The sequence below is a fragment of the Peromyscus californicus genome, unplaced genomic scaffold (assembly GCF_007827085.1).
Source record: "Peromyscus californicus insignis strain IS unplaced genomic scaffold, ASM782708v3 Scaffold_18__1_contigs__length_77618521, whole genome shotgun sequence".
NCBI classification, from domain to species: domain Eukaryota; kingdom Metazoa; phylum Chordata; class Mammalia; order Rodentia; family Cricetidae; genus Peromyscus; species Peromyscus californicus.
Window position 1 is genome coordinate 8,702,313 of NW_026294480.1, and position 26,820 is coordinate 8,729,132.

General features: G+C 49.1%; 1 protein-coding gene across 1 annotated transcript in view; it reads right to left on the minus strand.

Moving 5' to 3' along the window:
• Dap (death associated protein) overlaps positions 1 to 26,494 on the minus strand; it is a 56,005-nt gene extending 29,511 nt beyond the window's left edge. The window contains exons 1-2 of the mRNA XM_052743018.1: positions 26,324 to 26,494; positions 14,263 to 14,359 (exon numbers count right to left, since the gene is read on the minus strand). Coding sequence (XP_052598978.1) covers positions 14,263 to 14,359; positions 26,324 to 26,378 — 152 coding nt within the window. The 5' untranslated portion in view covers positions 26,379 to 26,494. The remainder of the gene's footprint in view (positions 1 to 14,262; positions 14,360 to 26,323) is intronic.
• Between the last annotated feature and the right edge of the window lie 326 nt (positions 26,495 to 26,820).

Below are 26,820 nucleotides of genomic sequence, written 5' to 3' on the forward strand. Positions count from 1 at the left end.
TGTATGTGTGTGTGTGTGTGTATGTGTCTGTGTGTGTGTGTGTGTGTGTGGAGAGAGAGAGAGTAGGAAAGAGAGAGAGAGACACTTAAGAAAATTAAGAAAGAAGAGAAAGAGGGAGAGAGAACAAAGGTCTAAGGCCTCTCTTTTCTCTTCAGATTAGAGAAAAACAACCATCATTTCCAGAAAAACAGGATAAAAACCAGGCCAGTGATGCTGTGTTAGCGGCCCCTCGAGCATCAATTCCCACAGTGTGACAGCGGTGTCGGAAGGACCAGGTGTCACCTGTGCCTGCAGTGAGGTCCTCCCAGGAGGGAACCCCTGAAATGAGGCAGGCTGATGCTGCACAGGGCTCTGGTGACATCCTTCTGTCTTCTCTGGGGACAGGGAGACAGCTCTCCCTGACTGCGGACACCAGCAGCCATCTCAAGGGTGAAGGGCGAAGTCTTCCCTCCCCTACTCTGGATGGATCTGGGAAGGGATGGTGCTTAAGCCTCCGGGCCTGGAATGCCTCGGGACACAGCAATGCCATCTTGGTGGTGTGTCCTGACTCTAAGGATCCAGACTGCAGAACTGGGAGGTATCCAGGGGAACTGACTCTCAACATGTCAGGACAGCAGGTGGCTGGCACAGCAGGATATGGCAGGAGCAGCTCCAGGAGCTCGTGAGCAGAGAAGTGGCCGTGATCCAGTCAGTGCTACGACAGAGGAGGGTCCAGATGCTTATGTGAAACCCCAGCTCCCAGTGTTTGCCCGTCTGCTGGGCCACAGTGCTCAGACCTAAGGCGGGACCACAATAATCAGGTGTGAGGAGTGTGAGGGGTGGGCCGTGGCCTTGTTCTCAGGGAGGAGATTTTCTCCTGACGTTCAGGAGGAAGTGCTGATTCCTTGGTTCTAGCATTGAGAGTTCAGCAAAGTACCTGGGAAGGAGAGGAAGTTCAAGGCCAGAACGGCATGCTCAGTGTGCAGGCAGGCTGATATGTTTCTGCATCCAGACTGAGACAGCTAATATGCAGTTAACAGGAAAGACACAGTATCAAAATTTTCTCCTCTGCCCTGGGTGTGCACAAGCCTGTGGAGGCCGGAGGTTGACACTGAGTATCTTCTTCAATGGTTTTCTACCTTACTGTGTTTGAGACAGGGCATCTCACTGAACCTAGATCTCTTACAGCCCAGCACGCTAGCTAGTAACCCCAGGGATCTCGACTATGTCCCCCAGAGCTGGGATTTCAGGCACAAGCCACCACGCCCAGCTTTTAGGAGGGTGCTGGGGACTGAAAACAGTTTCCATGCTTATGTGGCAAGGGCTTTACTCACTGAACCGTCTCCCCAGCCCTGGTTATCAGGTTACCATTCTCTCTCTCTTAGGCAAGAAAAGTGTGGTTTTCTTTTTATTTCTTTGCCACTGGTGTTTGTTTACAAACATGTAATCTATTACGAACTGACCTACTGGTAGTCTGGCATTCTTCTTCATTTCTAATGGGTTTCTACTTGTCTTGACAGTTTGCCCTTGGCTTTAGTGAGCTGACTACGTTCCAAAACATCAAAGCAGAGGATCCTTAAGGTGCTGGAAGGATTTAGGTTCCAGGGACAGGTGACAATGACCGCCAGCCAGGGCACCACAACCTTCTGCTCCATTTTCTCAGGGCTTTGGGGAAATGAGTTACAAACCAGTGCACGGAGTGCAGTTCCAGAGTGAGTGAGGGAAAGCAGACCCTGTGGGATGGCCTCACCGACACACACTCTTCCATCAGTGAGGTCACCTAGACAGCCTGCCAGTCAGTCCAGGTAACACACACCTGCCTCCGCTGCTTCAGTGCCCACGTACGTCCCCCCAGGACCTGGCTGTCACTCTCGATGGTTAGGAACGTTCCATCTGGCTGTCCCTACATGAGGTTTGCTTAGGGGCTGAGCAACCCTTGATGTCCTCCATGGGCTTTGTTTTCTCCACTGTGTTAAGTCTATTCAGCAAAGCATAAAATCACCAGCCTTCTAGGCTCAAATTAATGACAAACCAGAAGAGGATCCTGCTTGAAAAGTGAACGCCTGACCATGATCCACAGCATCAGCCTGGAAGCCCCGGGGAGCAGCATGCCGTGAAAAGAGGATGGTGGCCTGCTGGGAAAAGGAGCAGGAAGAGAAGAATGGGCAGGGGAGGCGATCCAGGCCTCCATCTGGTGTCAACAGCATGACTCTGCCTCTTCAGAAGGAGCATCAGTGCTGATCCCCTTCCCTGACACCTAATCCTCCCACTTTCCCATCAAAATTTTGTGTGATGGCTCAGCAGGTAAGGTGCTTGCTGCCAAGCTTGACAAACTAAGTTTGAACCTGGGGACCCACCTTGGGGGAGAGAACTGAGTCCCCCAATTTGTCCTCTGATCTCCACACATGTACTGTGGCTTTAACACACACACACATACACACTCACAAAATGTAATTAAATTTTTTCTATGTGCTTCTAAGTCCAGAGAGTACAAATGTCCTGATGTAAATTAAACAGCGTATCCATTAACAACATTCCTGTCAGCTGTCCTAGCTTTGGACTCAATACACTGTGGTTTCAGCATTGGCTGAGGGTTCGAGTACTGAGATTTAATCCCACTGGCAAGTCCCAGTGTCTATGGTATTTAGAGCTGAGGCCTAAGGGGGATGCTTGGCATTACATAAGGCTATCAAACATATGACTGAACACTGGTGGCTTTATAAGGAGAGGGGCAGAGGCCAGAAGACAGACACAGAGGGCACACACATGCACACATACACGTACAAACACACCCCCGTTATTGCCATGTGATGGACGCACCGTGCCACCTTGTGATTCTGCAAAGGCCATCGCCAGATGCAGTCCCTCAGCTATAAATCTCCGCAACCATTTGCCAAAACAAAGCCTTGCTTCATAACCCATCATTTCAGGAGTTTGGTTGCAGAAATGCACAATGCACTAAGATCGCGAGACGCCAATACGCCTTTCTGCACGAAGAGCACTGGTTTCAAACTCAAACACGGAAACAGCTTCTGAGACACACATGTCACTCGACAGCTTCTTTCCCTGTGACTCACACAAACCCAACGTCTCGCTAGCGGTGGCAGTACAACTGTTTTGACTGAAATAGCAAAGACATACTTGAAAGATCTAAGGCATATTCTATTTTTCTCTAGCACGCTGTGCTTGTCCCACACGGGGCTCTACTTTGTGAAATCCTGGGGAGGCTGAGCCAACCGCACCCGGGCCACACACCATGCAGCTCTGACAACGACCGTGTATCATTTGCAAATCCTTAGGCTTGGGTTCACCATAACTCTTGAAGTCATGTCTGCAAAGGTCCCATCCCAGCTTCTCCTTAGCAGAAAAGTTCCAGCACTCGCAGGAACCTGGCTCAGTGAGCTTCCCATACAGGCAGGGTCATGAGATACTGCCTGCTCAGCCATGACCTGAGACAGCAGCCCAGCAGTCATCTTCATGGCTTCTCTGTCCACGCCCATCCCCAACAAAGCCCTGGCTGTCATCATGAGTGGTTAAGAACACTGAGTCGGGCCGTCTTCTACATGCTGCTTCTCAGGAGCCGAAGCACCCTAGGTGCCCTCTGCTGTAACACTTCATTCTGGTGATAAACATAACTTCAATTATCTAGGCTTACAGTCACCGAAGGAATGCAAGCTTACTAGCGTGCTCTGCATAGGGAAGTCCCCGGCACCCAGCAGGGCTGTGTGTACCCTGGGGACGGCTGAAAGCTGCTGTTGAAAGGCCAGTGGGACGTCAAATCTCTGTCCCCCATGCATATCTACCAGAAAACTGGAGGCAGTGACATTCTAGCAACTTAACGAGTTAGTGCCGAGGGTGCCTAGAAGGACTCATCTTTACGACTCTAGCCCTATGCCAAACATTCATTCTGCTGAGAACGGTGGGTCTAAGAGAGTCTTAGGCATACTGGATTTAGGGACAGTCATGTGACCCAGGTCTGACAAATGGCTTTGTCATAGCACCTTCTTGCTTTTAAAACCAGACACAAGAGATGCCTGCTTCATCTTCCAGGTGCCACTTGTGTGGATGTGGCCGTCTATCGGCAGCCAGCCCTCTGAGCCTAAGGAAACAAATGTATGATGAGTTCAGGACATCTGTGTGCACCTGGCTCAGCTGCCCTGGCCCTTCTTTGTAACAAGAGCCTCAATGGTCTATATATATATATATCAATTTATTAAGGGGTTCTATGAGGAAAACAGACTCACTGATACAGGATAAGGTAAATCCAGTTGCAGAATCCTTGGAAAGCTGGGGACTGATCACAGGGCAAATTCCCACTACGCATCTTCAATGAGACTATCGTGTCCAAGCATCGTCTTTCCCTTTCTCTGAGAACAGTCCTGGTCCCCCTGGGATGGCAGCCATAGCCCTATAGGAAATGCATTCAACACCCGAGTGTGCATTTTCCTGATTCCCAGCTAAGAAAAGATGGAGGCTGGACTACAAGCCAGGGCTCTCTCGCCTTTTCTGCAGTAACATCCATAGGACATAAGAATTATCATTTCCTTAAATTATACAATGTGACAGCGTTCACTGAATTCATTTTCTTATGGGACCATTGTCACTATCTAATTCTAGAACACTCCATCATCTTCAAGGGAACCCATATCCATTAATCCACCATTCTGTATGGGCCCTCTTTTTGCTCCAGTCATCAGTGGCCAGTCTACTTTCTGTCTCTATAGATTTCCTTCCTTCAGACATTTCCCACAAATGATATCAGAACCATCCGCTGGTGTCTGCTTCCCTTACTTGGCAAACGTTTTTCAAGTTCCACAAGGAACTTGTGTTCTAACAAGGCTCAGCCCCCACTCATTCTCTCAGCTAGATAATATTGCACCATGTGGATGGAGCACACTCTTCCTGTTCATCAGATGATAGACACTTGGCACAGGGTCACCTTTTAGCTCTTGTCAACAGTGGTGCACCAACCATCCACAGACAGGCTTTTGTCTGATCCCTGATTTTGAATCCTCTTGGGTAAACACCTAGAGGGAGATCTGCTGAGTCACAGGATAGTGCTGTTCAGCTTCTGAGCTGCCAACGCATTGCCACGGCACTGAGGCCTCTTTGCTGTGCTGTGCTTATGCACTTACAATGGTAAGAAACAATAAAACTGACCACCTTTGCCATTTTCAAGGGTACAGCTCTGTGGCGCTGAGTGTGTTCCCTGTGCTGAGACAAAGCCTTTTCCCCTGAGCATCAAGACCGTACACTGAACAATCCCTCCCCACTCTCCCCACGCCCCTCGTTAACTTCCACTCTACTTCCCAATCTACCAATGGGACTGCACTGGACCTGCCAATGGAATCCTGCAGGCTGTGTCCTTTTGCCCCTGGCTTCTTTCACTTGGCACAGTGTTCAAGATCCTCTCGTGCTGGGGCAGGAGACACAATTTCTCCCTTTTAAAACTCTAAATAATATTTGAGTGTAGGTTCTAATAGAACTACACTTTTTTTTTTTTTTTTTTTTTTGGCACAAACAGCCTTTAGAGGTTGCAATAATAAATGAAGAGAGGGGATGTGTCAACTATTATCCTGGGGCAGCATCCACAGGGGCAGTCACTGTCCTGTGAAAGCTAAGGGACCTTTTTGAGTGTGACATTACTCTCAGTCTTCCAATCCACAATGATTCACCTTTAATGACTAAGCCCTGTACCATGGGATGAATATAAGCAAAATCAATGAACGCTTTGCTAAGAGAGCCGAGCAACAACAGAACATGGCCAAGAAGGTGAAGAAGGCTCTTCCCCTCCACAGGCACAGCCTGTCCCAACCCACTGGAAGAAGTCAGTGAGTTAGCAAGTTTCTTAGAAATTCCAATTTCCAGAGTCTGCCAGGCATTGTCTGAGCATTGTGCTGTTGAACAGCTGAAGCCAGCAGCGTTACTTAAAAGAGCTGAAAGGTTCAGGTAACGATGAGGCAGTAGACTCAACCAAGGCTCTTGTTTCCGTGTGGTTATTGTTACACATTTTATTTTATAAACCCAAGCTTGGCTCACATGCTCATGGTAAGCAAACACTCCTGATACCCAGGGCAACTCTTGGAGTCTCCATAAACAGAACAGAGAGGCCAGCCCTGGTGTGGACATATTTTTTCTTCCCTCCTCCACGTGCTGAGAGAGCCCTCCTAGAACAGAGGGTGCATCTGGCTTCTGAGGGCCACTGAGAAGCTGACAAACGACTTCTGGTTTCCACACCTGCTACGGAGCCAGATGTTGGATAAATGCTGCCTCAAAGCCCATTACCACAGCGTGGCCGAAGACAGCTGAGACCTCCTATTTCCTTTCTCACCCCCAGATCCAAGGAGTTCAGCCAGGATCCTGTGATGTATGCTTCACCACTGTGTGGGGACACGTTGATTGGCTGTGCGCCAAATGCAACCCTCCTCAGCTGCCCATCTCGGGAGAGAAATCAGGCTGGATGAGGGGAAACCGCCAACTCCTGATGCGGCTGTTTGCCACACATGCCCTGCTCTGCTCACGAGGAGATTCTAACTAGAACTTCTTAAATGCAGTTACCTTCTTGTTGATCATGTAAAACTCATACTTCATGTGTTTGGGAAGAAAGGTTTAACTTCTGCTGTACACAATGACAAAGTGAGCATTAGGGTGTGAGCCAATCAGTGAAGAAGGTGGGCCTTGAGCTTAGGATGCCTTATGTTTAGTTTGGAGAGAGATATGAACACGAGAACCCATTCTATTTACTTGTTTGCCCCAAAGAAACAAACCATACTAAGTTAAATCGGCCACCACTTAACACATGGATTGTCTATCATCACCAGGTCTCATAGTCCTGAGGGCTCCCATGAAAGCAGGTAGGGTGACCCCTCACAGACCCATGTCCCTTTACCTGCCCTCGGCACCTTGCAATATACGTACAGTGTGTGTGGCTGATGGTTTGCTGAGGCAAACTGTCTCACTTCATCCTTGGCATATCCCAAGTGCCTGGAACTGTGTTTAAATGCTGTCTTAGGAATGAATTTAAACCAGTTTTCAGCAAATGGACAAGTGACTTATAATGAAGCTAATCTAAATGCACAATCTAGTGAGCAAAAAGGAAAGGAAATATTCACATCTCAGTTCATCACCAACGATGTGGCAAATGCCAATGATCTAACTGGATTTGACAGGAAGCAGCCCGCCCCCACCGAACCTGAAATTACCCAGAAGGTCATTATAAATTTAAACTCCCATCCTGAATCATTAATGGGAAACTTCACTACAAGGGTAGTTGGACCTTGAGATATTAGCTAATGATAGTATCAAGTTGCTATTCCTTATTTCTCCTTGATCAGTTAGGTTGCCAACTATTATATTATATTAGCTATTATATAACTTATAGAAGGGAGATATGGCACTAAACAGTGTGTGTGTGTGTGTGTGTGTGTGTGTGTGTGTGTGTGTGTGTGTGTGTGTAATGTAAAAATGACCCAGGCATGGTGGCACAAGCCAATAACCACAGCATTTGGGAGACTTAGGAAAGAGGATCTCAGGTTTGAAGCCAGCCTCAATTATATAATGAGATTGTTCTCAAACAATCCAACAGAATGAATACAGAAAATATTCTTTAAAATTGATGGGGCATGAAATCAAAGTGTGGGGGCCACACCCTGGGGACCGAGCATCCATGTGGCCTGGAAGACAGGTAGGCTGCTAAAGTCCTCAACCAGGAAAACAAACAGTAAATGCTGACAGAGGGGCTCCTTTGCCATGGGAACTTCATGGTTAAACTATTCCACTGACACTGTCTTCAGGAGATTTTTTCCCCAAAGAACGTCTGTTGGAGTCCTCGGCCCCAGTGTCTCAGAATGTGGTCTTACTTATAAGTAGCGTCACCACAGTTTGTAATTAGTTAAACTGAGGTCATACAACGTTAGGTGAGCCCTACTCTATCATGACTAGTTGTAGAGTATTCCTTTACACTCTGTGAATATACATTGTTGTGATTAGTTTAATAAAGAAGGAGACTGGCCAAGAGCTGAGCAGGATAAGGCTAGGTGGAAGAGCCAGACAGAATGATGGGAAGGAGACGGCCGGAGTCAGGAGCTGCCGGCAGACACAGGGAGAGGCAAGGTGGACATGCCATGCTGAGAAAAGGTACCAAGCCACGTGGCAACGTGTAGATAAGAAACATGGGTAAATTTAAATGTAAGAGTTAGCTAGTAACAAGCCTGAGCTATTGGCCAAGCATTTACAATTAATATTAAGCCTCTGTGTGGTTACTTGGAGGCAGCTTGTGGGACAGAAACTTGCGACCACAAATAGCGTCCTTTTGAACGGACTGTGACAAGTTTCTAGAATGTCACACGGGGTCTGGAGTTCTGTCAGTATGTTGACCAACTATCAGATGCCGAGAGCACTGCAGCAGACGCCTCCATGGCACATCAGAAGGAGTGTGACTTGCTGACACTTGACCGCAAGTTTTCAGAAAACAAGAGATGACAGTTCTGCTGTTTAACCCACCCAGCCCGTGGCATATCACCATTACAGCCCAGGGAACTCAGAGACACGGCAGCTATGAGGAAGTCTCACCTACAATGGCTTCATCGCCATGACAGCGGGTCTGTCTGCCACTCTGGGTGAGACTGAGGACTCACCGAGGCAGGCAGACATCACGCTGCACCTCTCTTCCGGATGCTGGTGAATGTAGCTTTACAGAGTGCAGCCGATATTCACAGCTGACCCCGTGGAGGTATGGAGCCAGTGCTGCCTCCGCCAACCTCCTGAGGAGCCACAGGTAAAAGGTGACTCTTACCTTCGCTGGTGTGTGACTGAAACACATTGCCTCTGTTCTACCTACAGACTTAGAATGACGATGTACCAGTTCCACCCAGGCAGCCCTGATGAGGAGCTGACCGACAGGGCTACCCGTCTCCCACTGGCCATACCCATGCAGAACCGACTGCCCACTTCCACTGTGCACACATTTTACCACAGGTACACTTTGTGCTGACAGTCTTGTTGACAACTCTGTCATCTCAGCCTACAAACAGGGGTCAGTCCTCTGTACAGACCTTTCCTGTCACACAAGGCCCTGAATACACGGACACTGTGCCTTTGGTGCAGGACACGGTTCCGGGGCCCACTGGGTCAGCTCTTGCTGCCATGTCACCGGGGCCCCAATACAACACTGAGTGTGGTCTGCGGCACCAAGCAGGCCTGGTCTGCCTGTAGGTGCACGTATGTCAGGGAAGCAGACACACTTTCCAAAGGCAGCTGGGGACTGACCTGGACACAAAAGACAACACTGGACGTATGGATGATTTTCACATTTGTCCACCACACAGAGCCATCGAGGTTCAAACATAAACAGTCTCACACAGGGGCCTTCTGATCTAAGTGGCACATAGCCATGCTATTTTTGACTTTAGAGTTCTGAGTTCCCTATTTCTTATCCCCATAGACAGCTTCCTGAGAGAACCCTTAAGACTGCAATGAGCCATCATTTGGCATTTGTTTTGGGCTCATTCAAAAGGGGGTGCAGTGATAAACCTTCAAGTTTTCAAAATATGACATTATTTGGAAATAGGGTCTTCACAGAGATAGGTAAAGGGAGGTCACCAAGGTGAGCCCCTAAGGCTGTAAGAAGGGGAAATGTGGACATGGGGACACATAATGGGAGAAGGCTAAGTGTGAGGAAGGCAAAGGCAGAGCTTCAAGGCACACATCTACGAGCCACGGGACATCAGACACTGCAGGCTTCCTCCAGGCTGGACATGGCCAGTGCCACCTTGAAGTGGAGCAACTGTGATCACTTCCACAGACCTCAGGAGATCAGAGTTCTCTTGTAGGGGAGGAGGGGATGCTCAGGAGACCCCCCTGTTCCTACGTAAAGCCCCAGGGCCACGTTTCTTCCACAGTTATGTCTCTGCCGTGCACCTCCACACTCTTGTTGGTCTACACAGCCAGGCCGTCACAGCGATGACCCCATTGCTAGTTCCAGTTCTTCGCCTTGGTTTTACCATGTGACCAAACGCTTGCCAGAAACAACTGAAAGAAAGATTGATTTGGGCGTACTTTTGAAAGTCCAGTCCATCATGGAGGGGAGGGCATGGTAGAACAGAGGGCTCTGGATCACCACAGCCATGAGACAGAGAGGGGAAAGACTGAAAAACCAGCACACTGCTGCCGTGGTCCACAGCCCCTCCACTTCCTGCCCACCCAGAGGAGAAGACCTCCACCAGCGGACCCCTCCAGCACAACGCGCTGCCTGAGAACACAGAGCTGAATGAGCGCACACAGACCCTCGCCAGCAGACCCCTCCAGCACAGCACACATCTCTCCTCTTTCTAAGTTGTTTATGTCATGGGCTCTGTCACAGTGACAAGGAGGCTAACGAAGACGCCATCTTTGCAAAGTTAAAGCAGAGCTATACATTTTCAGACAGATAAGATGAAAGCATTCGTCCCCAAGAGACGTTCTGTCATAGTCCATTTTCTGTTGCTACAATGGAGTAATCTAATTCTAAAGAAAAGAGCTTTTACCTCATGGTCTAGGCCAATGTCAGGGGCCGTCTCTGGTGACAGTCCCAAGGGGTGCGGGGCAGCTTGGGGGTACCACACGTGTGTCACTCTCCCGTGCCCCCATCTTGTCTAATATAAAGCCACTAGAATTCAGTCACGGGGTCCAGGCTGTGACTCACTTAATCACCTCTTAAAGCCCGCTGGACTGACCTTTCCACTTCTCAGTGCCTCACAGTGGGGGCTGAATTTCAACACTTGAGTGTCTGAGGGGCATACTTAACCTGTTCCCAAGCTGCACACCTTCACTATAGAGGACACCAGACAGATAAACACGTGGACATCTACCGTGGATCACAGAGTATTTCCTATCTTTAACCTCTTTCAAGACTATGGCCTATAAACAACAACAAACTATGTTACAAGGGCATGCATTCCCTGGCACGCTTGAGCTAACTCTGGTGTGAGCACCGGCTAGGTCCCTCTTCACATGTCTATGCCAGTGACATCATGTTTCTACTTCCAACAGGCTGTGGTGGGAGTATTTAGATGTCAGAAACAGCAAGTGCTACAAACCCAGGCTTGGTTCTCAGGAGAGGTGTCGTTAGGCACAAGATATCAGGAGTACAGGAGCACAGAGAGAGTGTGTGGGGGCGAGCGGTGAGGACGGAGAAAATACCAGGAGCACCAAGAGTGCGGTCTCAGAATAGTCTCAAGGTTCTCTCTTCCCACCTTTTATTATTTTAGGTGTATGAGCATATTCTGTCTGCATGCGTGTATATGCACCAAATGTGCCTAGTGCAGAACATTTTCTCTGCATGTATGGGTATGTACCACATGTGCCTGGTGCCTGTAGAGGCCAGAAGAGCCATTGGATGCCTTGCTGGAGTCATAGATGGTTGTCAGCCTCCACATGGGTGCTGGGAATCGAACCTGGTTCCTCTGCAAGAGCAGCCATTGCTCTTGGCCACTGAGCCATCTCTCCAGCTCCAATTTTCATGGTTTTGAATATAGTCTTTCTTTCCCCTCAAATGTAACATCTCAAAACAGCCTGGCCGCATAAGGCATATTTAAATCTCCAGGAAATTAAAGATTATGGAAGTAAGGGCTGCATAAGATTATATGAGAAAATAATTGCCAGGGAAGGTTGTGGGATTCTTTGGGCCACAAAATGACCTCCTCAGGGCCCTGAATACTCATTTTTCTCTGTAATCACTGCTCTGTCTTCAAGAGGAAGGAGGAAGACACCAGAAATGAGTCGGTAAACAGTCTTAAATATCCAGGCAATGTTTAAAAAGGAGTTTGCAAACGTGGATCTGGGGGGAAACTGGCCTGTGACGTAGACAGCATGCTTATTTTCATAGCCGGTATAAAAGCTTGGGCGTATGAGAATGTGTATGCTCAGAGTGCACACCAAATGCCCTTCCCAGGAGGATGACTACATATTTTATATATTCTGAAAACAAACAGGCTTTTCTATATATAAAGTGAAGCCGGCCCTGAAACTGGAGCCTTGCTGAAAACTGATACCGTGAAGGTGCAGAAATAAGGGAGGATTATGGATTTGAGAAGTAGGGACTTCCAGAACTAATTCAGCTTAAAAAGAGAAGGATCCAGATTGCAGTCTGTGTTGATGAGGGGCCCTTGGGCTTCTCAGGCTGAAGTCTGGCTAAGCATCAGTGGGCTGAATGATCTCTCTAAGCCTTGCTTTCTTCATCCATATAATGGGCACAGTGAGACTGAGTTTTAGGTGGTGTCAAACCCGATGGGAATCAGTCAGCAAGCGCCCATCTCCAAACAGGAGCTGAACTGGTCAGCACAGCCTGGAGGCTGACCCTGAGGAACAAGGAGCCAGCTGCCTGCACTCTGCCACTTATGTGCTAAGAGCCTACAGAAGCTAAGTGTACTCTCTGGAGGGCTAAGGGGGGCATTCTGGAATGGAGACAATAGCCAACTCTGAAACAGGGGAATAACCAAGAGTGGCGAGAGTCCCACGTATTTAGGTGGATGGAATGTCCAGAACAAGCAGGCTCCTTACACATCACAAATCAGCCATGATTAGTTGGTGTGGTGGCACACACCTGCACATCCAACACTCAAGAGACAGGAACAGGATTGTGAGCCTGAGGCCAGCCTGAGCTGTCTCAAAAACAACACAAAACAAACCCCAAAAAGAACCAAAAGTCGGGCCAGCAAGATGGCTCACTGGATAAAGGACCTTGCTGCCAAACCCGATGACCCGAGTTCAATTCCTGGGATCTACCTGGTGCAAGGAGAGAAACAACTCCTGAAGGTTGTCTTCGGGCCTCCACAGGTGGACTGTGGCATACATGTGCACACACAGAAAAGTAATAAAAAGTATTTTCAAAGTCCCCAAAGAAGCAACAGCAATAATCATTACTAACGATGCTATGATTGTTCAGTCACCCAATAAAAAAGCAAGGAGGATGGTAATAGTAAAACTTACATCAGGGTACCAGGAATGATACCTGCACAGGGAACACAAGTCAACAGCCTAGTGTTTAGGTTTCTCCCACTCGTGATATGCTCCCATTAGGTCACATGGTTTAAACCACACTGGTGAAGAGCCAAGCCAAAGCCAATAGACCCACAGGGAACACAGCAATCTGACTTCAGAAAAGCACAACAGAGACTCTTTGCTTACATCCATGCAGACCCCACGCTGCAATCAGCTTGCTTCAGCGTTTCCGACTTTACAGATGTGGAGGAGACTGATTCATCTTTCAGGCGACGAGGGTGCTGTAATCTAAGGCGCGCACACCCAATCTTTCTCTCAACACCGCTCATCCTCCGTTATTTAAGATGCTCATCTCCTGCAGCTGTTCTCTTTCCTCTCATAGGAAAGTCACAAAGAAATGCAAGGGATCATCCCGCCTTTGCTCCTACACACGCAGGTAACTTTCCATCCCTCAGAATCTAGAGGCTGGACCACCTTTTCTTTCCACCCCCTTTCCTTCTTGCTATAGTGGAGACACTGTCTGCACAGAACCTTACTGCCGATGCTCTTCCACGTGGATGTATTCACGGTTGTGTCTGTGGTGACAATGTTATGACTGGGTTACCCACGATGAAGGATGCATCCCTCAAAGCAAACTTTGAGATCAGGACCTTCAGGGAAAACAGGGGCAAACAGAATGCAGGACCCAGGAGGGCTGGGGCAAAGATGTCACGGAAGGACACACATGGTCACTTGAAGGGGGAGCCTTGCTTATTACAGATCTGCCTGCAAAGCACCTCTCAAGTCTTAAGTTCTCTACCCTGCCCCTGTAGACGCTAAAATTCCACTAGTGTGGGTGATCACAGGAGTTTGCAGGGCGTTTCAGGCTGCGGCCCTAGTGGAGAGCTCTTGTCCACAGATGGGCAGTTACACTCGTCTCTGAACTAGGCAAAGAACCTTCAAGCAAGCACAAGAATCTATTTCTTCCATTCCAGCATTGTGACCTGCCAGGAGAGGTGGAAGCTGTGTGTCCTTCAGTCCCAGACTAATGTGCTACAGGGTGAGGCTATGCTCCTGCTCAGCTCCTGGGCTCAGCAGCCAGCCCTGACTAAATCAGAGGACAGGGTGCTTGGAGAGGTGAGCCAGACGGTACACTTCAGCTGCACGGTCTCCCTCCTGTTAGCACAGAACCCTGCCTCAGGATGGGAAAGAAAAACACACAGCCTACGGGCCAGGAGTCCAGGAGGTACCAGAAGCACAGAACAGACATTACTATTTAACCAAATGGTCATTTGCAGTCTGCTCGATTCACCAGACGTCTCTCACCTGGTGCTTTCCCATTCTTGCTCATCTTTGTCTTTCTCTTCCTTCCCATCTCCCGTGTGTGGGTGTTTCTGCACGATCCGCATTCCACCAGCTTTCACTGAAATAAAAACAAAGGTGGGGTGACCACGGTGGAGGTGCATCTGCCTGTGGATGGAAGGCCACAGTTATTGAACGGACTCCAAGAGCAGTAGCAATCATTAACAAGGGGAGGGTAGTGTGATGTAGAGGAGACTGGACATGATATAGGCCTCCGTGCCCTCCTGTATCGTAGAAACTTCCCAAGGCTTCTGTGTTCCTTCTAATCACCTCTCAAGTACTTTCTAAGAATAGCAGTGTGAGCAGAACATAAGTCACATGCAAAGTGGCTACCTTAGGCTCTCTCTGTCATAATGGACATAACATGGGCCATTTAAACCCTGCCTAGTGATCTTATTTCTTCAAACACCGGTGGTTTGGCCAGGGTGACATTGCCATGGCTGCCCAGTAAGTTCTGGGAATTTACCTAGTACTGGGGTTACAGACATGAATCCTGCCCAGCTTTTAGGTGGGTGCCAGGATCTGAACTCGAGTCCCCAGGCTTTCAGAGGAAGCACTGGGCTGTTTTCCCAGCTCTTGACGGGTTCTTTTCAAGAGCGACGGCTACTGGGTGAATCTCGGAGCCCAGTGATGGCTCACAAAGCCATGCAGAACAATCCTTCCCAAACCGTGCTACGAAGGCCGCTGGTGGCAGATGCTACTTTCTTTTTAAAAGCAGCTTTATGGAAACATACATCACGTACAACAGCGCTCACCTGGGTAGATTGTCTGACACAGCCTGAGTATATTCAGGGCAGTGCGACCATTGCTATGGCTGCTTTATGTCATCCCACCCCATGAACGGTCTTCCCCGTCCATCCCTCCCTGCCTCCTGGTAACCATCAGTCATTGCTACTCTGGACATCTAGGTGGAGAAGAAATCATAAAACACACAGAATTTGGTCACTGGCTCCTTTGCGTTATTTTCAAGGTTCACCTGTGTCAACCCATGGATTAGGGCTTCATTCCTTCCTTCTTAATGCCAAATACGACTGTCCTCTGCATGGATATACCACGCTTTGATTTACCCACTCACCAGGTGATGGGCATGTAGGTTGTGGGCAGTTTGGGCTGTCATGAGCACTGCAGCTCTGGATAACATGTATATAATATGTATGTCATTTTCTGTGTCTCTGTTCATTTCCTTGGCTCCGTATATAGGAATATGGGATAGCTGGGTCCCACAGGAACACTGTGTGCCCTACTGAGAAATGACCAGGCGCACACCAGGACGAGGCCTCTAATGTCCACACATGTGCACCCACACTTGTTATTTCTAACAGGAGTCAAGCTAGCCAGTGTGACGTGGGAAATTCTTGCAACATGATGGGAGATGGGTGGAGCTGGAGAGTCTAGGATGGAAGAAATGAGTGAGGGAAATGCCAGGCAGACAGAACCCAGTGGATTATTCTGTGTGTGTGTGTGTGTGTGTGTGTGTGTGTGTGTGTGTGTGTGTGTGTGTGTGTAGGCTGGAGGCGGACACTGGGCCTTTCTGTCTTTCCTCTGCCTGCTTTTTTTTTTTTTTTTGAGACAGATGAATTCTGAGGAGCTGTCGATCTCCACCTCCCTAACACTGGGATTACAGACACAAACTAGCTTTTATGTGGGTGCCAGGAACCTGAACTCAGATCCTCGGATTTTCAGAGCAAGTATGGTACCAACTCGGCCATCTCCCCACCCCCAAATGGGTCCAGGAGAGATTTTTATGAGCTTTCACTGCGCTAATGTACATCAAGATGCTTGGTGATGGGGTGGAACATGAAGTCTCCCCCAATGTATCTGACAGCAGATCCCCCACCAACAATCCTGGGTATCATCGTCTAGTAGCATTGTTCCAGACATGGCCTGCAAGTAGCGGCCCTATGCTCACCAAGCCTTACACCATGGCGTGGAGCTGAAGTTCTCTGGAGAAGCCCATCTGTCTTAAGACTCTGGAGAATGCCGGATCTAGCCCGAGTTCAGTGCTGTAACAGTGCACAGATGGAATCTTGTAGGCTGAGAGTTAAAATTACCTCGGTTACATTCAGCCACTAACAGCCATTGACTTTCAACCTCTGTCTCTAACCTAGTGTTCTCAAGACTTGGATAACTCTCTAAGATTGTGTTTATGCTAAGCTCAGCAGACCTGTAGCCTCTAGCAGACCTAAAACTAAGACTGAAGTAATATCTGAAGCCTATAGGAAAGATTTCCTACTTGGAGACAGCCCACCCATCTGACACTCACAACAAGGCATCTGTTGACTGTACTGACTTATGACTTCCTTCGGCGGCTACAAAAGTTCAGTATGTCTTTCACAGGGGTTACGTCAGTCACCTAAATCTGGGCTCCTGAGACACAGTTATGCCAATCTGGCTCAGGATAAACTCTTTTCTTTAAAATAGAATTATTTTCCATCACACTCACTTGCCAGCACAGAGCTTCAGACACGGGGACTTCCTAAGACAGAGGCCTCTACAATGAGGACAGAGTAGAGCCCTGGCATGGGCTGTTTCTGTGGCACTCACAGAGCCCTGCCCTTCCTCCTGAGGATAGCTACCTACTCTTCTATCACAACACAGCCAGTATCCCATGGAGTGGAGTAGTCAGCTTGTCTCTGGTGGTCCTGGTTTGGATGGTTCCTGCTGGGTCACAAGGAATGGACACGGAGGAGCAGGGGAAGGTCTTTTCAGGCTCATACTCTGATTTCCCTGGGAAACATGGCCAGTCTTAGGTTTGGAAAGACAAGGATGCTGTTTTCTCGTGGCCAGCAGGACCCTCGAGCTGACGACAGAGGGCAAGAGAACGGGCCAGTAGATCAGAGGGCTGCACTTAAATGGTGTATCTGCCAGTTTGGGCTTGAAACTAAAACCTTGGTGTCTCACCCTTTAATGCAGGGACACTAAGCTACTTTGGGGGGGAAATGGATCCTATTTAACAATGCTCCCAGAAATTTGCCTTTTATCTTGACAACTGATTTTTAATAACTTTATTGCTCTTTAAGAGCTCAGCTTTGTCTCCGTCATCAGGTCTTTGTTGCGGACTTCCTCCTCAGTTTCTAATCATGGTTAGACCTCTGAGCAACCAACTTTATGTTGGGATCTGGGGTAGCTACACCCCACCCACTGAGGCCCAAGTCTCATGTCTCAGTTTCAGATCCTTCTTTGTTCTTGGTCCTTAGGGATTGTCCTCACTTTAAGTTCAGATTGAACAAAACTAAAGAACACAGAGAGCCACCATTCGTAGGCAAAATTTTAGCCTAAGACTTCCAGCCCCACTTGAAATGGGGACTTAGATTAAAATTCTGTGGTCTGTTATGGGTTTCTATCTGAGAATTATGAACATTTCTGACAGAATGAAGAGTCTAGAACTGCCCCACAAGTGCTTTTAGGAATGGGCTTCCTTCCTCCTGCCTATATCTACCAGAAACTGACGAAAGATGCTGTTATGCCACCAAATACATGTGGTGAAGTATTAATAGCCATAACCTTAAGATTGTGATGGTATTTGCCATCAAGTACATATGGTCACCAAATGCATATGGTGAAGTATTAATAGCCATAACCTTAAGATTGTGATGGTATTTGCCATCAAGTACATATGGTCACCAAATGCATATGGTGAAGTATTAATAGCCATAACCTTAAGATTGTGATGGTATTTGCCATCAAGTACATATGGTCACCAAATGCATATGGTGAAGTATTAATAGCCGTAGCCTTAAGACTGTGATGGTATTTGGCATCAGGGCCTTTAAAGAGATAAGTTAAAATTGAAGGTGAATTCCAATGCAACTGAACTTGTGCATTGGAGTGCACATGCATGGAGAAAAGGTCATGTGAGTTCATTTGCCAGATGGGGGGTAGGGGAGGGAGGGGGGAAAAAGCAGGTTCAGGAGAAACCAGGCATGTCTGACACCTTCATCTTGGACTTCCAGCCTCCAGAACCATGAGAAAGCAATGTCTGTCGCAGGAGCTGCCCAGCCGTGGTATTCTGCTACAGAGCGGTGGCAAAGGGATGATCTCTGCTAAATGATGTCTCTGGAATATTTCCATGTGACAGTTCGCAGACATGTCCCATAAACTGACTACGAGTGAAAAGGGCTATGCCATGAAGACAAAGAGAACTGGCAATGAATGTCAAGGTGACATCTGAAACGATCACATCTCTGGAGGCGCCACTGGAACAGCTTGCCCACTCCTCTGCAAAGCCCATGGTGCCAGAGCTAGTCACCTAGCATTAGCACTTGCATTTAATTCAGTTTCCAAAAACAATTAACTTCATTAATCCATCTCAGTATGCTTGTGATTGATGCAGCAATAAAAAGTGGCAATGTTAATAATAACTCAAGGCTGAGGCAGATTGATTTTCGCTTGCAAGAATGCCAAAAGTTATGACAGCATGTTGCATGGTTCTCTCAGCTTATCTAGAATTCTGTTTGAAAAACTAGAAATCTGTAGAATCATTTGCAAAACTAGGTTGTTTCTTTCTTTCTTTCTTTCTTTTTTTTTTTTTTTTGAGACACTTGAAAAGGAAAATTCCAGATTTTTGTTTTGTGGTTGTTACTGAAATCAGGGATTCACATTTGGAGCATGACAGCTTCCTTAGGCTGAGTGTAATGCTGAGGTTAAGGACTGGATTCTGGGCCTCCAGGTTCCAACCCCAGCTCTGCCTGCACTTGTGTGAATGTGTGTACTCGTGTGTCTGACACTCTCTGTGTCTCAGGGCCTTCTCTCTGTGAAGAAAAGAATGGCAATGTTCCTCCCTTCCGGAGACATCCGAAGATAACTCAATTAGCTCCGGAAGCATCTCTTGAGAGTGCCTGGCATATACGATATGCTCCACTCTACCAAGCGTGGACTGAGGTGAGAATTCAGAGCTCAGAAAGATCTTCTGGGCTCAAATTCTGTCCTCACTGTGGAGGTAACAGAACCCACAGGGAAGGCGACCACTGTGGTGCTGACATGTGATGGCTGACAATCAGCGGGCCTTCATCACAAAACCACTGCTAGGTAAGGATGCTTCCAGACTCTCAGATCCTGGGTGATTCTGCCACGTCGGCCTATTTATTGCCACGATGTTCTAGGCACCGAACTAACCACACCACCATCACACTTTAGTCACCCTGTGCTAGGGCCCAGTTTCCCCCAGGGCCATAGCCTGTGAGAGGCACAGCTAAACCAGACAGATCTAGATGATCTAGGTCCTTAATCACTGGGAACCTTTCCAAGCACAGTGTGCAGAGAGACTGTGGTCAGTCCTGATCATTGGATCACCTGTAGGAGGGAAGAAAGTTTGAAATAATAATAATAATAAAAGCAATCTGTGGAACAACTTCCTGCCCAAAGGGAGAGTAGAGGAACCTTCCTTTGTCGGACTGGCCCCGGAAGCAAATGGAGGGGCCTGTGACTACCTGCCATCCCTGGCCGAAGTTCCCCTCAGCTGTTACAGTACCAAGCGTCAGAAGGAGTCACTGGCAGTTATTGCTAAGGCTCAGCAAGAGGCTGGAGAGATCTGTAGCAGGACGGTAGACGGAGGAGAGAAAGGTCTAGGATCCTGCAGGCCACTGGGCGCAGCGTCTGACGGTGAGTGGATTTAGCTCCTAATAACAAACACACTGATGCCTCTAAAGCTTGAGTGCAGATCTGAAAACACGTTGCGTAAGGGCAGCTGTCTTTGTTCTTCCTTGAGAAGAGCTGCTGAGATGTTATCTAGAAGGAGGCTAATCCACCCTTAAGAGATGAAGGGTTCTGAGGACTGCTTTGGTGAGGCGAACACAAGAAAACAACCAGTGTGTTGTAGGTTAGAATTCGTATGGGCTGTGCACTGGAGAGGCACACAGGCAAGGGGAAGTGGAGTTGGACCTCCCCTAGGGTATGTGGGGCAGGAGCTTGAAATGGAAGGGATCAGGGCAAAAGAATGCAGCCTGTCTTCGTTAGGAGGCATGTCTCTACATTGCCGGGCAAGGAAGGGGCCTCCCTTCAGTGGATGCTCATGCAGCTCAGAGTGTGAGCTCTGGAAGGAGAAGGTGGAAAATGAAAGAAGAAGGGGCAGAACCATGTGTGGACACTGGGTGTTGGTGTCTGGTCTATCAACTGTCAGTTGTGGGAGATCCCAGCGAGAACCCTGTGCCCCCAGACCATGTAGGGTCCCAACAGAGGCTCTCTGTGACATGTGCTAAAATGATAAGCCCCTCCCTGATGCCCTGATCCTGTACCTCATACGGCTCCTCACTAAGGACGCTGAGAAGAGAATGAAAGAAAGCAACACTCTGCATGGAGGACTCAGGCTGCTGGGGCGCTAAGTGATTTAAGCCACACAGGCAACTCCTTTCACTTTCCAGGGCGGAACTGAAGTTCAGAGACAGGGCGTGATCTAGGGAGGTCATGTTCATCTTCCTCACCAGTGTCTGAGTGCAGAGGCAGCCACACAGCAGCCTCATGAGCCAGAAGGGAAAGCAGGACCCTGCTGGAGGTCCAGGGGAGAACTGTCATCAGAAATCCTGGAGGCAGGGACTGGTAGGTATTGGTTGACACCACTTCTGGATGCTGTTGCAATGGGCTCAAGGCCATTTAGCTGGGTCATGGGCAACAGAACATGGAAAACTGTGGTGTTACTTTTAATGTTACTTTTAACGTTACACTATAATGTCCCCTCTCTCCAGAACTTAAAATGTGTTCTATGGCAAGGCGAAATTAAGGTTGCAGATGGAATTAGAAAGCTAATCTAAAGATCTGAATTTAAGATTACTCTTAATTAGCCAGGTGGACCATGTCATCAGAAAGGTCTTTAGATGTGAAAACAGGAAAGAGAAGAGTCAGGGTCACAGGAAAGGGCCACAAACCAAGGCATGTGGGTGAACTCAACATGGAGAAGGTCCAGAAGGAAGGCTCTCCCCAGAGCCTCCAGAGGACACCAGCCCCGCTCACACCTTGACCTCACCATTGTGATACCTACTTTGGACTCTTCACAGGCTGTGCAAGAAGAAAGAACTGAATTCTTTTGCATTTACTGAGATTAAAAAAAAAAAAAAAGCAAAGTGGTATGACTGAAAGAGCAAAGTGCACTCTTGCCCACTTGACTTTAAATAAACACAGTCGTTTGTCTGGTGTCTTTAAGTTCATAGTGGTTCAAAACCACTAAGCTTACTATAATTACCTGCAGTAGTTACAGAAACTAACACAGCAAAGCAGAGGCAGCCTGTGCAGACACCGCAGCACCATGGGGCAGAAAGTGTCCGGGACTGCACACTGCTCCTTGCTGGAGGTTCAACAGGAGAAAAAGACACTTGGATTTCTTCGGCTCACTCATTGTACCTAAAGGGACTGTTTTCAAAAAGTGAATATTCTCTATGTAAACAAAAAGATGTCTGAGATAAGGATGGGAGATGGCCACCAACCCATGTCAGGACACAGGGCATTGGCTGAGACAAACAGGACACCCATGTAAGGTTCCAGAAGGGGAAGATCGCCAGCGTTGTCTTAGGCACAGAGGAAGCAGCTGTAACTGCATTAGAAATGCTAGGTCAACCCGGATAGAAGCTACTAAGAGAAACCAGTCACGAAAGCATCGTCTGCCCCATGGTATGCTGGGAGTGGAAGCAGAGAGTGCCTGCTCCCTTCAACCTGTGCTCAGCGACTGGGCTCACCGGCTGAGCACGGGAACTTGCTTACCACGGATAGGACAGGATGCTCGCTACAATACAAGGCAGATTCACTTTCCATCTCTAGCAACAGAACAGTCTGGATAATCCAAAAACTTCCTGCAAGAAGGTACTTCGGGGTCAATTATCATCCCACAGGCCTTAATGCATCCTGAAGCCGTGTCCGAATGATTAATGTAATGGAGCCGAATTATCTGTGATGCTGAAAATAGCAAGTGGTTTGTTTCCCGCTGCACCCGACATAAACAGTCACATTTATGTTTTCATTTGACTTGATTCTGTGGGGGGATGTGAGAACAACTTTCAGGAAAAAAAAAAAAAAAAAAAAAAAAAAACCTTACAGAAAATCAGCAGCACTCGATGGGATCCCATTATCAGATTTATGAAACTTGACTTGGAGTTCTGGCTCCCCCTGGGCAACGGGTGCATGTGGTTGGGGCTAGAGGCCTGAAACGTGTATGTGCCAAGCAAATCTTTATCCAGTTCACATGGGGACGGGCAGGGACGAGTAATCGGGTGTCGTCTGCGCAGCTGGGAAGGCCTTGGGTGGACACTGTTAGTACTGAAGGGGGCTTCTTCATACTTGGCTGCCTTAGTGACAGCACTGACAATGAACGGGCTCACCCCCATTTCTCTGCACGCATTCTCTGGCGAGCTACAGTCAGGGCTGACTGGCTTGCTCTCAGGGAGATGTGTGCGGAACCCAGTGAAGTGCCACCCATCACAGGAAGGGCTCTGTGAAACACCTTCCTTCCATCCTCCTCTTCACAAACCACCTCAGGAATCTCACAGCGCGGGGGTGGCAGCTGGTGAGTGCCGGAAGACTGTCCGGCTGCTAAGGTCCTTCAGACGGGTCCCCCCTCCCACATCCCCCCCATAACTAGCTCTTAGAGGTTAGCCAGTCACCCCAAATAGCTCTGCCTATTGTTTTAAATGGCACTGCCCACAGTATCCTGGTGGTAGGCCACTGTAAGGAACGTGCCTAGCACTTCTATACTGGCTGGTCTGTTGTTACATTGACCAGACTCTGGTTACTGTTTCCACCGTTCTGAATATTCACCATCCAGCCACCTGTGCAAATGAGGAGGCCAGGGAGACTGCAGACATGCTATCAGGAGGTGAGGTAGGCGGGTGGGGACAGGCCCTGAGGAAACTTTCCTGGAGCTGTATACTAAGTGTCTCACTCCAGGTACTCTGCCATCCCCCCGAAGGTAAAGATGTCAGTGAGCTTGGAAGCCAGGAGAGTAGGAGAGAGTAGGGGGTGGGTGTAAGGGGGAAAGTGGGGCACTGAGGGACTGGAGAGGCCAATACAGAGAAGACACAGAGAGGACAGCGGAAGAGTCGTGGTGAGAGAACTTTATTATTTCCAATTAAAGAGGTAAGCGCAAGTCTGTTACACATCGTAAGCACTTAATGGAAGTGTTCCCGAAGTTCTTAAGGCAGTCATTTTGACTTACGGAACTGCGTTCTTGGCAATCCTTTATTATTCTTTACTAGTGGGTGGCCCTTTCTTCTTTTTAAAAAATATTTATTCTGCAACACTGCTGCTCTCTGGTACTGCCAGATTTTTTTTTTTTTTTAAAAGCACACTCTGGCTTGATCTGTTTGAGAGGCATCCAGGCAGTGGGACCAGATCTTGTGCTCATTGCATGAGTTGGCTGTTTGAAACCTGGGGCCTATGCAGGATTGTTTGGCTCGGCCTGGGAGGAGGGGACTAGACCTACCTGGACTGAGTCTACCAGGTTGACCTCAGTCTGTGGGGAAGGCTTTGCCCTGGAGGAGATGGGAATGGGGGGGGGGGGGTTGGGGGGAAGGTGAGGGGGACGGGAGGGGGGAGAACAAGGGAATCCGTGGCTGATATGTAGAACTGAATTGTATTGCAAAATAAATTAATAAAAAAAAAAAAAAAAAAAAAAAAAAAAAAAAAAAAAAAAAAAAAGCATACTCTGGCCTCCCTGCCACAGAAAGGCTGCCTCCAGGAACTTCTGCAGACCTGCAGACAGGGAGGAACACGCACAGGAGGGGTCCTGCTGGGAAGCCCAGCCTGCTAACAGCACCTGCCCACCCACATCTCTGGGCTCACAGGTCTAGCTGGCCTTGGGATATGGGGCATGTGACACTGACTGCTTCATTACAGCTGGACTTTTGGGTCAGGTGAGTTAAAGGGCTTGCCCTAAGATCACCTGAGTCTATCTGTTTGATTAACCAGAGGAACAAACAGGCAAAGGAAGAGAGTTACCGCCCCAAGGCCGAGACCAACCAATGGCTAGCCCAGAGGAAGACCATTTGGTCCAGCCTCTAATGTCGGGTAAGGAAGCCCGGAGTCCCGGGAAAGCACAGTGGTCTGCCTCAAAAGTCTAAACTCGGAGGGAGCGTAAGGGCACTGCTCCACAGACACAGACAAGGTGGTTCTCTCTGTAGGCACAACAAGGTATCTCATTTCTAACTTAAAAGCCTGTTTGTAAACCCAAGAAAACCAGCGCTCACCAGTTTCTCCTGCATGTACCTTTTCTTCCCCTGACCTAAGACGTGCATATGGATGTCTCTACCTGCAATTTAACTAATGCTATTGTGACTCAATGTCTTTCTAACAGGCACACACTAATGAAATCCTTATCCTGGGAGAATCAATAGCGTCAGGCCCATGGCCTCTGCCTGGGATCCTGCAGTGTGGGTCATGCCAAGCAGCTCAGATCCTCAGGCAGGTGGACTCAGACTGCTCGTTTAAGCATTAAAGGTCAGGGTTTTCCTTAACGGAAATCTTTTTGTTTTGTTTTGTTCTGCCCCCCCTTTTTTTTAACAGAAAAATTTTTTTCATACATTTTTCCCCTATCCCAAATCCTCCCCAACTTCCCTTCCCACCCAACTTCACACTTTTTCTTTCTTTTAAAAAAAACAGGAAATTTAGAAACTCTCTCTCTCTCTCTCTCTCTCTCTCTCTCTCTCTCTCTCTCTCTCTCTCACACACACACACACACACACACACACACACACACACACACACACAACCAGAAACCAAAATACACAACCAAAAGACTAATAAGACTAATAAGACAAACAAACAAACAAACAAATAAATAAGCCCAAACAAAGCAACATGAGACAGGACATCTACAAAAAAGTTCATTTTTGCCTTGGCCATCTACCTCCTGGGCACAGGCCCTGCCCTGAAGTGTGGTTTATACACTCAGTGAGACTCCACTGAGGAGGACTAAGTTTTCCTTTGCAAGCCTGTATCTGTCTCCGGCTGCTTTGGTTAGGGGTTGGAGCCAGGGTCTTAAAGGAAATCTTTCCACGGGTGGTTTTGTTTTGTTGGAAGTGAGTGTTGAACCCAGAGCCTTACATACTCTATGGTGGTACCTCACAGCAAACACAAAGGCTCCCATAGCTGTTTCTGCCACAGCGGGATCCTTTGCTAACTCCTAAACCCAGCCAGGTAGGTCAGTTGAGAGGCGCTGTCATAGTGAAAAAGGCCTTCCCTCTCTCCCGTAACTCCTGCCCTTCAGTGGGGGCCAGCAGCTGGAGAGTGTGACTTTTCACAACAGAAACATGACACGTTCCTCTAAGGTTTGCTTTGAGAAGCCCTGGTTTATAGCACCCGCAAGTGCAATCAAGACCTGGAGGAGCCCAGTAGACTTGGCTTCTGGGACCCGCGGCCTTCGAGCCCGCTCTCCGTGGGGCTTCCACAGGCATCCCTGCCACCTAACCCCACCAGCGTGGCAGCCAGGGAGGAATAAACAGGAACTGAGTGGAGGCGGCGCCCAAGGCGCACAAAGGTTGCTTGCCGTTTCCTAAGAAAGGTTGCTCTTTCCTGGACTTAACTGCCTTGGCTTTAGAAGTGGAGGGTTTGCTTTAAAAACGTTATTTCAACCACTTTCGAGAGCAAGCTGGCTGAGAAAAGAAAATGTGAGTAAAGGAAGTCATGCCGGGTGATTAATGATCAGAATTATTTCCGCTCCTTTGGTCTGTCAGTGTGAAGTGCTGTCAGCCCACGATTAATCATCATGACATAGCACTGCCTTGTAATTGTTGGGGGACTCCCCCCCACTCCCGCTCCCCGAAACATCTGTGCAAGCTCGGTAGAAACTGCCTACGTCTGAGTTTTGAGTTGTACAACTGGGCTTAGCGCGGGCACTCGGCGGCGGCGGCGGCGGCGACTCCGGAGGTGGCTACGTGTCCCGGCCGGGGAGGGCTGGATCCCGCGCGCCCCGGGGTCCGCTCACCTGCGCCCCGGGGTGCACGCTCACCTGCGCGCCTGCGCATCGCCCTGGGACGGGACCCGGGGGACCCCGATCCTGCTCCGCCCCCGCCCGGCGCCCCGAGACAAAGTGCAAACCAGTCAGTACCGGCGGGCGGGTGTCCAGCTTTGGTCTCCAGCTTCCCTTCTGGAGGCGAAGACATGGCGCCGCTGGCTTTCTGCGGGGCGGCGGCGGCGGCGGGGTGAGCGGCTGTGCGCGCGCGGGGCCCCGGGAAGGAAGGCGGGAGGCGTGCGCGCGCGTGCGGCTCGGGGACGCGCACTGCCGCCCGGGAGGGGGCCGAGGGCGTGGCTCCGGGCGGTGGCGTGGCACGGCCCCGCCCACCGGTGCTGGGCGAGCCGCCCCGCCCCGCCCCGCCCCGCCCCGCCCATCCCTGTGGAGCATGCGCAGCGCGGCCAGCGCCACGTCTCCCTCTTGCCCACCCCGGCCGCTGGCGGGGAACGGTGACGAGGGGCGTGTCCGTGGAGGGCGCGCGGCTCCGCGGCCGGTGGGGAGCTGGGCGAGCCGCGCGGGTCCCCGGGCTAGCTGTCGCTGAGGGAGACGTCGCCGGCCGGTGGTTCGAGACCTCAGCGCCGCCGGGTTTCGTG